The sequence below is a fragment of the Chroicocephalus ridibundus genome, chromosome 15 (genome assembly GCF_963924245.1).
Source record: "Chroicocephalus ridibundus chromosome 15, bChrRid1.1, whole genome shotgun sequence".
Taxonomy (NCBI): domain Eukaryota; kingdom Metazoa; phylum Chordata; class Aves; order Charadriiformes; family Laridae; genus Chroicocephalus; species Chroicocephalus ridibundus.
The window spans coordinates 13,091,234-13,109,381 of NC_086298.1; the positions used below are offsets into that span (position 1 = coordinate 13,091,234).

Sequence of the window (18,148 nt, forward strand, 5' to 3'; positions counted from 1 at the left end):
GGGATACATTCCCCAGGTAGATGTTTCTAAAATACATAGTCCTCTATTACCCAGCCTTCCACAAACAAGCTCATTAAGGCAGAAGAGTATAAAAACACCATCACCAGGTCCCAGCTTGGGCACCCGGCAGCGGCACAGCCCGAGGGACGAGCAGGAAGAACAGCACTGAGTGGTGGGCGATTTGCAGCAAAGGGCTGTGAGAACTCAGCGAGGCTCGTGCCTTTCCTCCAGCATCCCTCGCTGCCACCACCAACATTTGCACAGCTTTCAGGGACAAAGGCCCGCCTGCAACTCAGGCGCAGGCCACGGCAGATTTCAGTTTGGTTGCCAAATCTGCTGCCAAACAGCCCGCACAGCCCCTTCCTGTGCTGCCCATCAGCAAAATACTGATTTTTGCAGTATTTCCCTTCCTCTGTGGTCACCTGCAGCAGGGGTGTCCCGCTGTGTACAGAGCAGGACCATAGCGGGCTGGGGTGATGAGCAGGACTAACAGCCCAAACCTTCCCCACACAGCACAGGCATTTTAGCACAAGCCCTGCCGATGTTAAAGGGATTTAATTCTATTTAAAACTCTACCCTGCCTCTACCATGGAGAACGTTGAAGAGAGAGCTCAGATCACACAGACAAGAGGAGAAAAGTAATCGGAAATTGCAAGCCAGTCACTTTCTCTTCCTAATTATTAGCTTTAACCCCATTATTGCTTGAATAACACCACTAGTGGCATTTTCTGGGAGGCAGTGACTTTTCTACAGCCAGAGGAATGCAGCCCCAGCCCGGAAAGACCGCTGGGGCTGGCAGGATTGCAATCTGAACAGCGAGTGGGGCACAACCCAGCCCTGTCCAGCTGAATGCGGTCAGTGCGCCGGGGAAGGAGTCGGGCTGTTTGCTCAGAGAGGAAAATCTGGTGCAGGGCCAGCCCTTGAGAGCAGTTTTGCTTTGCAGATCCCTCTGCATTTCTCTTCAGAGGCAGACCTCGGCAGTGCTCACATCTCCCTGCCGCCACCGACTGCATCCTGAGCTCGCCCAGCCCTGGCCGGGGCTGGTTTTTTTCACTAAGAGACTGCGCGTGCTGCTCACGGTGCATCTGCCGTCTGTTCACCATATTGCAACATGCTGCCATGGAAATGATCATTCCCTGGGCAATATTCGCTTGTTGCTGCTGCGGTTGGAGCAGGGTCTCGCTTATAGGGAAGCTGTTGCCTCTCCTGCCACGCCAGCGCCAGAGGTTGGGGTGGGATCTGAGGACGCTGTGCACTACGACTGCAAAAGCTGGGAGCTGCGTGGGCTGCACAGCCGGGTGTGTGGCTGCAGAAAGCTTTTGCTTCCTCGGGTATTTACTTAAAAGTGTTTTAATAAAACCACTGAGCTCTTTCTCCCCAGGACGTAGCAAGGCTCAGCCAGGCAGCCTTTGCTCCACGTGGGCTCGCCACGCTGCGTGCTTTTAATAAAGCATCCTCAGACGCCATCATGAGGGTTTTCCCCAACGCGTGCTTGTTGATTAAATTGTTGGGATTGCAGTCACCTCATGGGAATAGAGGCTACGCGCAAACAGTGAGGCTCGGTCCTCCCCGCTTTGCTTCATGGCAAAAGGTCTTTGCTTTCCTCCCTTCCTCAGGAGCTCAGACCTGAAAAAAAATAAGCAGTTTAACACAGCCAAAGCACAGCACCCTCTGGCCCCCACCTTGGAGCCATGAGCAAGGCTGGAAATTGGGGATGGGGTGGCATCCAGTATCCCACACTTGCATTTTGGGATGTGAGGTGATGGAGGAGCTGCCCTGGGAAGGGGAGGAGAGAGGCAGGGGATCCGCCGCCCGGCTCATCTCAGCCCATCCCCTGCCTCTCTCCTCCCCTTCCCAGGGCCGGATGAGGCCCCACACAAGGTCCACTCACACTTCCAAGGCTTCACTAACCCCCTTTTTTTCCTAGCACATCCCCAAACCCACACATCCATCAGTCTGTTACCACCGTCTTTGCAGCCAGCGTTACCTATCGGCTTGTGAACATCCTCCTTCCGCATCCACCCACCCAAAAAGCAGGTAGAGAAGGTGCTCCAAAGCCAAACGACCACATGAGGGAGGAATCAGTCACCAGAGACAGTAATGAACTGGCAATGAACCCATCGAGCAGAGTGCACACAACCTGTACTTTGTGCTTTTTGGTGAAAAAGCCAAGTTTTGCTAAGAGCTTTTTTGCGCCAAAGCTGGGGAGTCAGTCAGCAGTGGAGTGGTGATGCCTCAAAGCCTAGGATGGGGGAGGAACGTACACACATGAGATTAATTATGTCAACTACAAAAATAGTGGCTATTTTAAGGTTAATGCTTAAGTGACCTGACTCAGTCCGAAAAAGAGCCAAAGAAATTATTGGCATCAGCGCTGGCTGCTCCACCAGACAAGCCGTGGTCACCGCTGGCACAGAGAGCCACCAAAATAGTTGCTTTTTGTGGGGTTTTGAAAAAAAACAAAACAAAACAAAAAAATGCCAGTAGAGTGATGTGAACATCCCAATGCAACAGCCACAAACCAGAAGAGCAGGAATGCATCGGCTAGTCCTGGGGGCATCCTCGCCCCTGCCTTGGCTTCTCAGGCATCACCCAAATCCCAGATTACAGCAATTTTACACAGGTGTATGATTGCAAGACTGTGGGCAGCTTTAAATAGGACTCCATTCCCATTTAAGCTTCAAGCTCATCAACCAGTGAGTTTCTGAAGCACTTTTAAGCTTGAAAAGATGCTCTTGCTTTGCCCCTGGTTTCACTGTCAGCCACAGCAAACACCCAGTGCTGGCAGTTACTGTTGCAACTGTTATAATAACTGAGCTACATACAACTAAGGAAGCCTCAGAAATCAAGATTTATAACCCAAAACACACTGAGGCTCAAACTCCAGCAGCCCTACTGGCTATCACCGTTATAAATTTATTTCAGCTAGCGCAGCATTTTAGTACCAATCCATAGCACAGCTTTAGAGGAAACACAACAGAAACCGAACATACCAGGTTTTGGGGTGAATGGCAGCGGGAATGGTGCCCTGCAGGCTCTTTCCCCAGGAAACAGAATTGCAGATGTTGAAATGATGGGGAAACGCTGAGGAAGGTCTGGAAATCAGCACGACTGCGCTGAGGCTGCCCGTACAGCTGCCTTTCAAGACTGACATGCAGCCGACGTGCTGAGTGTTACAATTTGCTATGCTATTAATTTCTCTGTTAAATTCTAGTTGTTTTTTTTTTTTTTTTTAAAGACCGTATTCTCTTTACAGCCTCTGGGGCTGTAATTGTTATGCTAATGCAGGAACCTGGAAGGGGTGGCTGTGGTGAACTCATCAGCTGCTCTCCCAGTTGCCTGCTGCATGGAGGCAGCAGCTGGCTGAGACAAAGCCAAGCAGGAGGGAGGTGTCCCGATCTTCCTTCGTGGCACATCACAAATCACAGCTGGCAACTGGGAAACCACCTTCTTTTTCTGCTCCTGCCACTGCTCATCCTGCGGTACAGGAACTGCGGAGTTCAGCCCAGCCGCCTTGAGCCTTCAAACAAGGCTCGATGCTAGAAGCAGGCAGCGCGTTTGTTCAGGGACAGAAAATAAAATGACTCCTCATAGCGACAGCCAAGCAAGTGCTGCGCAGTTGTGCCTGTGTGTGATAAGATCACAGTCGCAGAGGTAGCAGCAGCTTTTTGCAGCAAAGACGCCCTGCAGCATCCACCAGCGACGACAGCTGGGTCAGAGAGGCTGTTCTCCACGCTGGGAGTGATGCCCTGGACAAGGTTACTTGAGCACCATTCACCAATTCAGCTTCCGCAGATGTTTTTACTCAAGAAAACCCCAAAACCTCTTTGAGAGAAGTATCCCTAGAACTGCAAGGCTGAGGTTTGTATCAGAACAAAGATTTTTAAAAAGAGATATATACCTAAGAACCTTCAAAATAAAGGGAAGGTACGCAGCTGCCAGCTGTCTGCTCTCCTGCCCAGATCTTCACTCTGGAGGTAGCCCGGTGTCTTTGGCCACGCAACGCTGGGCTGCGAGCACTGGCAGCGGGCGCAGGGGAACAGTTGCGGTGGTGGTTTTCACACCATGAGCCAGAGAGAAGTCAGTCCCTTTCAAAGATTACTCCTGAATCATAGCAGATTATCAGCTTCTCGGTGCGGGGAGTCCCTTTGCTGTACCTCCACCCTGTCACGGACGCTGCCAAGGAGCTGCGGCCAGGGCTGGTCACTGCTGACCTGCTCCGGTTTTAAGACGAGACACAAAACTCTTAAGCAATCTTCATAAGCCAACTGCGCCATCAGCAGCAATGTCTGTCCCCCCAAAGCTCACCCTGCATTTAAACTTAAAATTTTAAAAAACCCAAACCCAAAAAAACCCACAACCCCCCCAAAATATTCAAATATACAAGATTGACTTGTACCTATTTTGAAATTTCATTGCTGTAAGAGGTTGAACCGTTGCCTCCCACAAGGCTGCTCTGATTCACAGCAACACACCGGCATCGTGTGCTTTGTAAGTCCAAGCAGATATTTCTGCGCAGTTTTTACAACAACAGTTAAAACCCTGACTTACCACGAATACAGATTAGGGCACACACGTACCAGCGTCATTTTAATGTAATACTTTTATGTTCCTCCTATGGAGCAGCCGAGCTCACTCAAGGCATCCACAAGGTTTAATAGTAAAACAAAAATGAATCCCCAAACCAGAAATTATGCACGCAACATACTTCACACAGAGATAAGCAAATGGAAAGAAACTGACTCAGGCGTTTAGCCCAGCTCTCAGCTGATACGGGGTCGTTCCCTACAGTATATTTAGCAGTGATTTGTCCACTCTAGTGTTGATTAGCTAAAACAACACAGAACTGCCTCCATTTCTCCAGGGAGACAGTTTGCAGCCAAACCCATCTCATTGGCAAAAGGTTTCTCCCAACATTTTGTTTTCCTCTGCTCTCATTTCATCTCGCCTCTCCACAGCTCAGGCCTTGAGCCACACTGGTTAATTCCACCCCATTTCTGCAGTTCCCCCTCCACGCAGCCATTTTGTAGCATGCTACGTCTTCCCAGCTGTCCTTAATCATCACTTAGCCAGGCTTACAGCTTTAATTCCTGTAATCTTCTGTCATTGCCCAATTCTCTTGTCTCAGTCACTGCAACTGTTCGTTGTAGCCCCTCCAATTTAGCTTACTGCCTCCTGGTATGAGATCCATCCCAAAACCAAACACGTTTGGTTTCTCCCAGGGGATGCAGATCAATACCTTCACAGCCATGCTGGGTGTGGGATTCCTTCTGACTTCAGAGCTCCTGCAGAACAACGCATCCCGAGCAGCTCCGGGGAAGGGGCATTTCCAGCCTGGCACCAGCTGAGGCACTAACAGGCACCCGCAGAACATGGTGGGCTCTCCGGGCGATGGGACATTGTGCCACCCTACAGAAACAACTCAGGACTGAAGGCCAGCACCTCAGAACAGCCTCCTCAGGGACAAAACCCCCTTTATTAATATATTTAGCCTTGCCACAGGAGACCTGTGTTGTTAACAGCTCCTCTCACTGAGGATGCTGGAAGTCAAACTCAGCACAATCATCCCTAGAGGGAGCAGTAAAAGGAGTTTTAAGCCATCCCCTCCATTTTGATCCTCACTTGTGCCACCACTGTGACAGCCTCACCTTGCATCATGCCTGTTTATGATTTTTTTTCGGTAATACAAAGAGTCATCTCATGCATTATAGCGCAGCCACCCCACTAAAAATATTCCACAGGGGGAAAGAGTCACAAGAAAGCAAAACCACCCCCCGTTCCATTATTTTCCATGGATGAGAGGGGAGAGAAGAAAGGAACAACATGCATTTGTTATTACTTAAGGCACATGAAAGCCCTTATCTCCTAAGTAAGGACCCCAGTATCAGGATCAGCTGTGCCAATACAAGCTGCATTATTACCTCTTCTGTACAAAGCAATTTGTTTTTATTGACCATTCACTACACAGGGCACTACAACACGCTCCTGCTCATTACAGTCTGTCAGTCAGAAGGCAAAGGGTGGTAAAAGCAGGATTTAAAGAGACGACAGCTCTTCGCAATCATGAAGATAACCTTGCTAGAGCAAAAGCACTGGCAGCAGGCAGCTTGGACCGCAACAAGGAGCAGTAAATGATCAAGACAGCTCAGAATTTCAGACACTGGAAGAAAATCCTTAAAGCAGGTAAAACAATTTACCTCCTCTGGACAGGAAAACAGCTACAAACTTGCATCCAAACACAGCACGTTGAGGAAACCTGGGTTAGGGCTCTGGTTTTGTTTATTCTCTGCCTGTGTAAGTCTACCAGACAGTCTCCACTTGCAACAGACCTTAAATGCTGGGAGCTCTGTTGCAATTAGTTTTTTTTTTTCCTTTATTTGTCTCCTTAGAGAAATAGTCAGCAATCAAGATTTTTCTCTACAAAACCTACACCCGGTATCAATCTCAAGTGAGTCTTCCCACAATTTAGTCCCTCTTTCCACACCCTTACCCTAACATTTCATTTACCTCTGAGAGATTTTGGGGCCCGGGGCAGCTCTCCACTGGAGCGCTGTGCACTTACAGCAGGGATGAGTTGGCTGCTCTCACTTTAAGGGGAGATTTTTTACTGCCAAACATAGAAGAGGCAGAAAATGCAGAGGATGCTCAGTCTAGGAAAACCTAATATCCAAGGACTACCTGCATGAAACAGAGGTAGGCTACCCCAGTGCAACAACCAGCCATTGCCCTCATCCCAGTAAGTTTGTTTTATTCTACAGCGGGGTATTAATAAGTCCAAAAATCCATGTACTTTTTATAGTTTAGTTCCCTGGTAAAACACCACCCACCCAAAGGCTTGAGGCAAGGCAGAACTGGCTACTCGGGATTTGCAGGGTAGAGAACACGGGCTATTTTTGGCACTACCCCTCTGTGGTAGGATGAGAACTAGAGGCTAAACTGTAGGAAACATCTTGAAGACTTACATTTTGTGATGAAGGACATATGCTTTTGAGGGGCGGGAGATTATCAGGAAGAGCACTCCTCAGAAATACTTTGCCCTCCTCATCCCTGCCAACCCAACCAGTTTGCAGAACTGTAAGGCATGGTGAGATCCTGACAGCTCAGGAAGAGAACAACTACAGGAGTCCCAAATCACCCTCAGCCTGAAAACAAACAGGTCAAGAACCTGCCCCCTTGAGATAACATGGCCAGATCCACATAGGATATTACTTAAATTCCAGGTTTCTACCCTTAATTTGTATCTGGTCACCAAAGTTCAAAGCACCAGCTCCTTGTCCTCCCTCTCATGGCAAGCTGACCCCAAGCCCTGTGGAAGGAGGAGGCCACAACGCTAGGTGACAGCAACAAGCCCTGGATGTGCCTGCCTGAGACTGCAAGACCATGAGAAACAGGACTGTAAGAAACGCCATGCTTCCATGGAAGTCCATAAACTACTGCAGAAGTTCAGCTTACAAAACTAAAGGAGGGGCTCGGCCCATACAAGCATGAGCTGAAAGACCTCCAGGTACGACAGCTAAGGGCAGTGAACCCCACTGTGCGTTCCTGAAGGAAAGCTCTTCCCCTAGAAAACTTCTTTTCTGCAGAAGAGGTTTGTGATTTGGCCCCATATCCATGATGTGGATGGTAATGGCTGCAAATGGAAGTCAGGCATGGGGAAACGCTGACTTCGGAATCAACAGGTCAGCTTGGTCCCTAGCGGTTCAGAAGCAGAAAATGAGATGCATTAAACTTCTTTCTGGACAATCTTTATTTTACACATTTGCATCACAGCAGGGAAACCAAGTTACACAGACCATCCTGCTTTATATCTACCTTGCTTCTCTTCAAATACTGTTTGTTTTTCTTTTAATAAAATTTAAAAAAATACTGAAAAAATCCATTTGTACATCTGAACATGAACTGAGGAATAAGATATTTACAGGTCACCAAAAACCCTGGAACTGGACCTTACTGTACAGGAAAGTCATTTTGAGTTTTGGAGGTCATTTACTAAGTGAATTCAAAGCTACATTGTACAAGGCAACCCAAAGCTGCTTAATGACACAAGAGGATCTGGAATTAATTATTTATAGTTACTAAAGGGAAAGGGAAGCTATTTAGACCCATACTCTGTTTTGACAGAGCAGGTACCAGCCCAACGCTCCAGTACCCTAGCTACAAGACGAAGTGCTTCTCATAATGTGGAGGTCGGGCTCTACTTTATTACACAGAGAGCAGAACGCCCAGTGAAATCCCACAGGGAAATATTTATTAAGAATTATCCTTTCTACAGGATTGCTGCAGTCAAAACATAAATGGGTTCTTGAGCCAGGCAACCTACAAAAGTGACTCTTTTCTCAACCACTTTCTTCCAGTACTGTTACTTTACACGTGAGCGAGTATCTCAGTATTTTTCTTAAATCCGTTCCAGCCACTTGCAAGTACATATCATGCAGAGTTCTTACAAGATCGTTGCTATATCCAAGCAAGAAACTGCAAGGGGGAAATATGCAGCTTCCCAATATTGGTAAGTAAAAGTGATTAATAAGCCCAGAACAGCATCATACCCAGCAGCTACAAAAAAAGCCAGATTAATCCAATTTAGAACAACATTTTCCAGCAAATCAACCCCAAGGAACACAAGGAAACACCAGTCAAGTGCCTCTGGGCAGCACCACCTCAGTTTTCATGAAAAATTCAGGTTACTGAAGTTACACACAAGGTCACACGTTTTAGACAGTGTAAGAACCGTTATGTTTCAAATATCACTGTACCTTCCATCTCCTGCGGACCAAAGCTCCATGCTCTTTTTTACAAAGGTGAAAAATGGGGAAGTGTTTTATGATTGAAGTGGAGGTCGTAGCACAGAATCAATAAAACACATTTGCTTTAAAGTAACAGTAGTCTGTTAGCTATCATGGCAGGTCAAACTGAAGGAGACAAACCAGGTGGACTGGAGGAGGAAGGGTTTCCTTCCCTTCAATACCTGCACTTCTGCCCCATTATTTTATTAACAGCTAACCAGCTTCAGTTCTCAGAGCTCAACAGAACATACAAATACCCAGTATTTGCTTCAAATGCTGCCAGGCAATTTTCAAATAGACAACAACAAACCCCCCCTTTCTTGCAAATTTGATTGTCACTGGCCAGACTGCATTTCTCTGCTCTAGGAGCAGCATACTGTACAAAAAAAAAAAAAAAGACTTAAAACGCTAAAAAAAAATCTTCCATTGGACTTTCACCAAATGTGCACACTGGAATGATTAGGACATGCCCTTTCATGGCCAGAAGGAATGTTGCAGTGCTTAAGGATACACAGTGGATGCACACTCATGCTAGAGAGAGTCCACTTAGCTTAGAAAAATACATCTTCCACATTACTAGCTCCAAGACAAAATACTGCAATGCAGCAAATTTTTACAACATGCTCCCAGGGTATGCCAGCATGGAAATCCAGGAACAGGGCACTCAGCTGGAGAGAAACACTGAACAATGCACTGCACAGATCATGACATGCTGAGTGAGATGACAACATGAAAGAGCATCTTAATAGGACAGCATGTGGCTTCTTCAACTCGAACTGCTACATTTTGAGCAAGCAGCAGCAATGTTCCAGATGACCCCATTACGTCTTGCTTTCTCTTAGTACGTCTCTTGATGAACCATCAAGGAAAACATTTTCAAGCCTGAAGAATGACAAGAGTCTGGCAGTTGCATTGCGAGGAGGTTTCCTATGGAAGACAGCTTGCTGAACAGCTATGGCAGGAAGGAGGAGTGCATCAGTGGCATTTGCATGCCATCAACAATAGGGATTTATTGGAGCATAACACGCATTACAACTGAAGACTGAACCGATCTCATTTTTGTCTGCAGAGGGTGCCGAGTACTCCACTGCAGCAACATATGTGAATGCATTCAAAACCATTTATTCTGAATTGCACCAGACCCGCTTTCCAGGACTCCTGTCACTACACTGCTGTGTGCTTGCAGGGTAACTGTTTTACTTGCTCACTTCAGCAAAAGGCAGAGACAGGAAAGTAAGGCTGTATCCCAAAACGACGTGTAAGCTACAAGCAGCTCTTCTACTCTCCCTCCCCGTGAAAGGCAGAGCTTCCTACTACATAGGCAGCCATCAGCATCTGAAAGGCAAGCACTGCTATTATGCTCCCCGGTGAGCTCTAAGCTGCTGCCTTTCACTAGCAATGCAGCGGTGCACTCCCAGCCATGCAGATGTGGGATCACCTCGGCAGGGAGGGTGGGAGCAGCCCTCCCTTTGATGCTTTGTGGTGCAGTACAGACTGTGCTGCCGGAGGCACAATCCTCTCCGTCCTCCAACATCCCCGCCACCATCCAATCCATCCTACAACCCTGAAAGACAAATTTTTCAACCTGCTCTGAGGAATTCCACCAGAGAAAGTGGAAATTTACTTTGGAAATGGCTGCAGTAAGAACTTCTATTGCACTGTTTTTCAACTTGTACATCAACATTAATTTTCTTTACTAATGCTTACGTCTGGCCAGTTACTGCTGGTTGGCATCTTGCATTAAGTGCCAGCTGAAGTTGGCTGTAGAACTGACTGCTGAAGCTCAGGTCTGAACTTGGAAACAGCTCTTCTAAACTCTTTCGGAGTACTACCGTGGCTTTTCATGCCAAGACAAAAAGTTGTCACACATTTTTTGGCCTTTAACTAGTGAGCCAGGGACTTGGCAGATAAGCCTACACCACGCACTGCTTCAGCAAAAAAGTGCATTTAAAAAAAGAAACCTGAGACTAAGGTAAAAGCACTCTCGCCAAATCAGCGGCTCCACTGATGCTGAGATATGGAAGAGGCAGCCTTTGGAACCAGCTCAGCCCACACTGGGATCCTGGCACAGCCCCTCATGTTTTTGGGTGAAACACCACACCCATCAGAATTACACATCTCATTTGCAAAAGGTATTAGCAGGTCCTTAGACAGCATCATGTCTGGATTAACACTGTTATATCACTTCTGTTCCTGACAGTGAATCCTTATCCCTGACGTACTTCAGTGCCAACAGACTTCAAGTCTCCTGCTCGTCTACTGCTTTGAGTGGCCCTTTGGATGCAGATAGTGACATTTTCACAGGGACAGAGTAACTGTGCAGAGCGAGAGGATGAGTTTTTCAGGTATTGTATTTAAGTGTATGATAAGCTGGGACTGCCTACGTTTGTTTATAACAAACAGTCCAATTTCTCACACCTCAGCTACTTAATAATGCAGAATATTTCTTCATACAGAAGGTCTAAAAGGCTCGTAGGTCACCTAACAGCCTTTCTAGTGGTGTAGGCTCTCCGTTTCCACTAAAACTGTATCATTGCAAGACAATGACATCAAAAGTCAAACTATCACTGCTGTGATTACTATGCAGTTACAGCTGAGGAGGAAAACACAGAAGAGGACTCTGTACCCAGAGAACAAGGCTATTCTCATACTTTATCTGAAGAGAAACCAGTTCCAGGTATCAAAGCAGGTAGGTTCATTTCTACCATTTCCATGATGCATAGAACCAACACCTGGGAAAAGAACTGGCAACCGCAGAAAACAATGCTGCTCTTCAAAGAGCAAGTCTTGGTACAGACCACTCACTTAAGAGCTCTACAATCCCTGTTCAAGACCAAGGAAGAAGTGGTTCAAGGTTCCAAAGAAAATCCTCCTTCTGAACTTCAAGAATAAAAAAATCCATGTGGCTAATAGTCCTCTAATCAGTTGTGCCCCAGAGATGCAGTCCCTTCAGTTAAAAAAGCAATTCCTAAGTGAGTTTGTAAAAGATGCTGGCGCATCTGAAGCTCTGCGATGATCCCTGTCACCCTGACAGAAGCACTTTGCTCAACAGCACCGTATGTCAACGTCTCTACATATATATATTAAGGCTTCAGCGGGTCAGCAAGTTATACTTGATTTATTTTTCTTAAAGCTTATCCTCATTACATCAGTGAACCACTTCCACCCTCCCCCAGATTAAGAATCATTTGCTATGCCTTACTACTACAACTACAGGCACTGGCTTGCCTTACTAACAATACCAGAGTACTACAGATAAAACACATGTGGCATTTGTAACATATCTCTAAAGACTCCACTACATGTTTGCAGCTAATAGTCAAGACTTGCATATTCCCCTGCATCGAGGTTCTGCTCATAATCTTCTTTCCTGACAAAAACCATTTAGGACCAGGAGCTGCAGTTGCCTGGTTTTGGCAGCAGCACCATTTTGACCAGTTCAGCTCATCACAAACAGCAGTACCATTAATCCTACATAGTCAGAGAGGTACAAGTAGCCACCCAGAGAGGCCTAGTAATTCAGGGTAACGTTGATCTGGAGATTTATGCTGCAGTACCTTTGCTGGACAGATTTCCACTGGAGATTCTGGTACTGTTTATACTGTGCCAGAAAGAAGTGTTTTTTGAAATACCTTGAAAATATTTTTATAAAGCAGATCAAAGTGCTCTGGGTAACAGCTCGAAGTTAAGTGTTTAAGATAGCACGGCAGACCCCTAAAAAGCAAGCATCAGTCTTACACCTCTTCTGTACTTTTTGTCAGGTGGGTGTGAATCAAGAGCAACTCCATGAAGAGTGGAGAATTTACATTAATGCTTATTGCGCTACGAGCTAGTGCTTTTAATGGAAAACAGTCACTTGCTTCCTGCATAGCAATACATTTGAAAACCTGACACATTCAAGTGGATACCTGCATGGGTAAGACAAAAAGATACTTATCAACTTTCCCACTGATGTGAGTAGTGGCAGAAGTCAACTGATCCAATATCCCATTCAGTCTCTCAAATAACTGCAGTTGTTTCTATTCATTTGTTTTGCGATGTTTTGTCCACACCAAAAGGAGAGTTTATAAAAAGAAAAAAGAATACTTACATCACTTATCTTCTTTTCCCACCTTCTGACACACTTTGTAATTCCCAGCATACATGTTACATAGCAAGTGTGTGTGTATATATATATGTAATGTGCATTAGGTAAAATATATACTTTACATACACACTAAAAGGTCTCTCTTCACATTAGCATTACACATTCTGAAGAACGCAACCGCAAACAATTCAGAATACTTAACCGATCCAGAAAGGGGGAAAAAAAAAAGAATAAGCTACCCAAAATCCCTAGGAAAGCTTCACGCTCCTTGCAGGTACCAAGAGACCCCATTTTCTTATGATCAGAGGAATAGTTATATTTCTGCACTGCTTTGCTCCCCCGAGACACACCCCACTCTGCAGTTTCAGTGTTGGGAAGTGCTAGTTGCTCCCTTTCCACTGAGAGTAATATTAATAAATTAAAAAAAGTTTCTCTGAAAGTATTGCCCTAGTCCAGTCCATCATGCCGTGCTTTCCCACTCGCCCTGGGGCTCTGCTGAACCATTCACCACTTTCTTGACCTTCTTCATACCCTCCATTATTCCAGAAGTCGTCACCCTGGAAGAGAATGGAGAAACATCAGGGAACAGAACTTGAGTTGTAACATCCATTTCACCAATAGCCCGTGCTTGTCTTCCTGTGCTTATCAAGGAACTCTTCAAGTGTCCCTTTACCAAGACCTAGCAGTCTCAATGTTCAGTCTCTCCTATTGCTACCATTTCGCAGGCCAGGCATCATCTTGGACCCCACACCGATGTGCGTTAGGAGCAAGGCCACTGTCCTTGAGAGCCTTAAGGCCCTCCCCATCTACCCTTAAACTAAAACAGCAAATCATATTTGCTCATACTTGAAAGAAGGTAGCAGGGGTGGTTAAATAGTTAAGCCAGGTGTTTATTTGCTAATGTTTTAGCAGCTTACTTAAAAAACACTTTGCTGTACAGCTGAACACCCTTAATTCTGTGCATTGAAGAGTTTCTTCTGCATTTGCAATGCTTGTAATAGGTACAACATATTACACAAATGCACCCACAGTGGACAGTGCCCCAAAAAAACGGATTACCTTAATGCACACCAACTTCTGTTAATAGCAAAATTACTCAATGAGCTGCAACACGACAGAAGAGAGAGGTCATCCTTTTTATGCCATCGAAGTCTGGATTTGTCATGACAATCTGACCAGTGAACTATAAAGTCTCATAATACCGTTCAAACATTAGGCAGACTGAACTGTTTATCCAGCCAGAACAGCACAGCTCCTCTCAGAACTACCACCTTGGCTGTCCAACAAGCTCTTCAGCCCAGTGGCCTTCTCTGTTGCTATACAAACCAGGCTATTTGCATGCAGAAGGCATTTGCTTTATTCTTTTCCACAATGATTCTCATTCCATGAAGGTATTTTTTCCCCACAAATGTGCTACAAAGGTTATTTCGGATGCTGAAAGTAAGAGTGCCAATAGCTCAATGCACTCACGAGGGAAGCCTAGAAGCATACATAGAGCAGCCCTGTTCAAAGATGCCACTGTCAGTCTTTGTGTGCTTTCATCTGCTGTTTACCATGTAAGAATACTTTATTTGATCAGATGAGCTAACAACAATTTCACAGTATCGCCCAAGAGAAGTAATCTTCAAATACACTCTTCTGATAATGCCCTTAGTTCCACATTAGATATTAGCTTCTGTTCACGTACTGCAAAAATAGTTTACTCAAACTGGTGTGCTTAGTGACTCTCTAGCAGTGGCAGTACTGGGATCATCAGTGGTTCAGACACTTTAGAGCTGGTCTAGACGAGCTCGTGTTTAAGGGAATAGGGAAAGGATCAGAAGAGTACAGATGAAATAACAACTTTATTCCCTATTGAAATTAAAATTAAAAAAAAGGGAGAAAAGCAAGCAAGTTGCTTAAAGGAGAAAGATGGAATTAGTAAACAGTAAACATTTGCCTGGAAGAAATCACATCAAGCTTATCAGCACAGAGAACAAGTAGATCTCATAAGTTCTCCCTGTTGACAAAGGTTTTCCCCATAGTCACATCGGAAAAAATCTGGGGAAACATAAGCTACACAAAACCATCAAAGTAGATGCATAACTAATTCGAAAAACATGCATTGAGATGTACTTAATGGCTTCCTGTCAAACATGAAAGAACATTGAGTGTGGTTCCAGAGAGGTCTGTCCCAGGTTCCCTTCTACTCAATATTTTCAGTAATTGCCTGGGTAATGGAATAGAGAACTTGCTTATTAGATCTTCAGAAGACACTAAGAGCTACATATTTGAGAACAGGACTAGAATGCAGAAGGATTCTGGCAAATCTAAGTAATGGTCTGAAAAACGGGGGACAATGCAGCAAGACAACTGCAAAGATTACTCTTCAGAAATAATGAACTTCATAATTACAGAATAAGGGGCGATGTATCAATTCCACAGGGAGGAGCTGAAGATTACAGTGGAATACAAACCAAAAATGAGCAATTAACATAGCAATGCAACAGCAGACAGATTGGGATCTATAAACAGGTGTTTTGCACATACATGATACCAGAGTAGTCCTAAGACTTGACTCACAGCTAGCACGATCCCACCTGGCACACAGCCTAGGCTTTAGCACTGCACTTCAATACAATTACAAACCCATTACACACCAAGATGATGACAAAAATGATTAGAGGTTATGGCTAAGAGGGAATGAGCCACTTTCATGGAGGGAAAAGACAAACAGCTACATACTGAAATTGCAACCAGGTCAAGTCATGTCATTTGTTACCAGAGAGGCCGTTTACTGTCCCTGCCCTGCGACAACAGCAAAGAACCGGGAGAGATTTCGGGGTGGATTTCTCAACAGTGAAAATTAAAGACCGTCTGATGAGCGCTGTTCTTGTCTCATAACAAATGTACAGCCTAGCTCTCGAGTCTTCATTTTCTCTGACTGTTCATGTATAATGGGCAATTCCTCTCCCTCTCAAAATCAGGTCAGCCAACATGTTTTAGTGCCCAGTAAGATACGGCTACCAGCACTAAGACCAAGCACGCTGCAATTCTCATTTTAGTCCTCTGAGCGATATCAAGACATCAGTTCTGACCTGCAATACTGCTAGTAAGTGTCCCTCACCTGCAGTTTGCTGAACTGCATTTCTAGCCCACAAACTAGTAGTAGCTAAAACACCACAAATCCTTCTCACTAAACCATCTCTGTCCAGAGAGGATTTTTGTAGCTGTCAGAGGAGGCACAAAAGGAGTTCCCTGAACACTCCATTGCACAGTGGTACATGCCACAGTAATTACATCCTTTTCTTCCCCCCCGCCCCCCCCCCAGCATTGTATCCAGGGTATCAAGGAATGGCTAAACATTCAGAAGCATTTTCAGCGCTCCACAGTGGTGGATCTCAGCTGCCTTTTCTCCTGTTTTTTGTTTTGTAGTCCCAACATGAAACACTGTGATACTGGTAGTTGCCAGCCCTATTGCAAACTGGAGTGAAAAAGCAAAAAACACTGATCTCTGCATGGGAAAGATGTGTTAGGTGAAGAAAATCACTTCTAATGGAGAGCATCATGAATCAGTCTGCCATGAAGCACAACCTGAGAGAAAGCAGAGAAAAGCAACCAACCAGGACTTCAAGTCTCAGCACAGAACAGACTGCCTCATTATACACTGAGAAACTCCAGATCCCAAGGCATAAAGCAAAGGTAGGTCAGTGTCACCACAACAGTTCACTATGTTGAGGCTGTTTTGGGTGCTAAGGAAAAACCAAGTTGGTCCCCACGTGCTCACTAAGATGGATTTAGAGCATCTGAATTGAGAACAAAATGACTAATGGCTTTTTCCTGCAATTCCTCCTCCAGCAGAAGTATCTTAACCCCACATGCACATATGAACACCATTCTCAACCAAGATCCATAGAAGAGCACTTTAGTACCTAACATTTAAAACAAACTTACAGAGCTAATGTATTAACTTACTGCAAGAGTAAAAAAAAAAAAAAAAAAAACACACACCACAAAACTGCTTCCTTTCCCCTTTCTCACCCGCACCTCATCTACTGTACTGTTTATATTTTTGTGTTTATGCCCCAGAAATGGCATTAGGACTGCAAGCCTGACAACTCTTTCTGCCAAGCGTGGCTGCAGCTTTTCAAACAGAGTACTTTAGCGAACTGTCAGCGACAAGCCCATGTACTGACAGAACAGGCTCAAGCGGCTGCCCAACACAGAATACACAGAAAGCCACTTTGTGGATGATGAATGGCTATTGACCCTACTTGAAAAAGAACAGACTGGTCCTTCAGTTCAGGTTTAGTCATACTCTCCTCTGCACCAGAACAACTTCTGTTGAGTCTGGTATAACTGAAGAGAAAGTCCTGTAACACCTGTGGATGCTTTCCCCTAAGATAGAGGCATGTTAGTTGAAAAGCCTTATTACAAGTTACTTTTACCGTTCCTGATTTATAGTTTATTTTTGAGGGTTACAAGAATTTACAGAGAGAGAATTTGTACCTTATATTGCTTCTGTCACAGACACCTTAGTTTTTGGATTTTTTTTGAAACTTCGCAGATTTCTACACTGTCCTTAACAATATTTGCATTTACTGCCAGACTGAGCTTTGTATAGTTTGCACTGCTTGAAAACAGGCATAAGCTAGAGAGCTGCACTTAAAAATGCCCTATTTTTTGCTGGAAGACAAGCAAGCCTGGAACACAGGCTTGACGACCTCACGGCTTTCCCCTCCACTGGCTCATAGAAGTGTTGAGTCTAAAGAAACAGAATGCTTCTGCAGCAAATGTTTTTAAAAGCCTGATTTTAACAAAAGCCCTCTGGAAGAAGAAAACAACCATAAAACCTGGCAATAAGATATGGCAGAACACCATGAAGTTCACGTGCTTTTAACTTCTGCTATAGCCTCTGAAGACAAGTGGGTATTTATCACACGAAAGACAAAACACACTCATACAATGGTTAGTCAGGATACTGTCAGGCACTTAGTCACTTGCTCAAATAATCCTTGATATTCCCCCCCCCCCCCGAAAAAACATTTAATATTTATAAAAACAGAAATAGGACCCAGCAAGACCGAGTCAACAAGAAATTGAATATCCTTTCATTGCAGTGCTTCACCTGTCACAGAATGTGTATACACCATGCTTTTCAAACACATGCACACTTAACCTCCCCAATGCAGCTGGGGAAGGGAGAACAAGGCACAGATTATACCCTGCCAAGTGCCCAAATGGAGTTAAACTTCTGGTGAATCAGATGAGAAAAATTCAAGCAAGGCTAAGGGGACCA

General features: G+C 45.1%; 1 protein-coding gene across 2 annotated transcripts in view; it reads right to left on the reverse strand.

The window, feature by feature from the left end:
* Positions 1–13,007: 13,007 nt before the first annotated feature.
* The window catches only part of GPR107 (G protein-coupled receptor 107), a 35,238-nt gene continuing 30,097 nt past the window's right edge, over positions 13,008–18,148 (reverse strand). For both annotated transcript variants that reach the window (XM_063352778.1, XM_063352779.1), the window contains exon 18: positions 13,008–13,427. In XM_063352778.1, the coding sequence (XP_063208848.1) occupies positions 13,331–13,427 (97 nt within the window). In that variant the 3' untranslated portion in view covers positions 13,008–13,330. The remainder of the gene's footprint in view (positions 13,428–18,148) is intronic.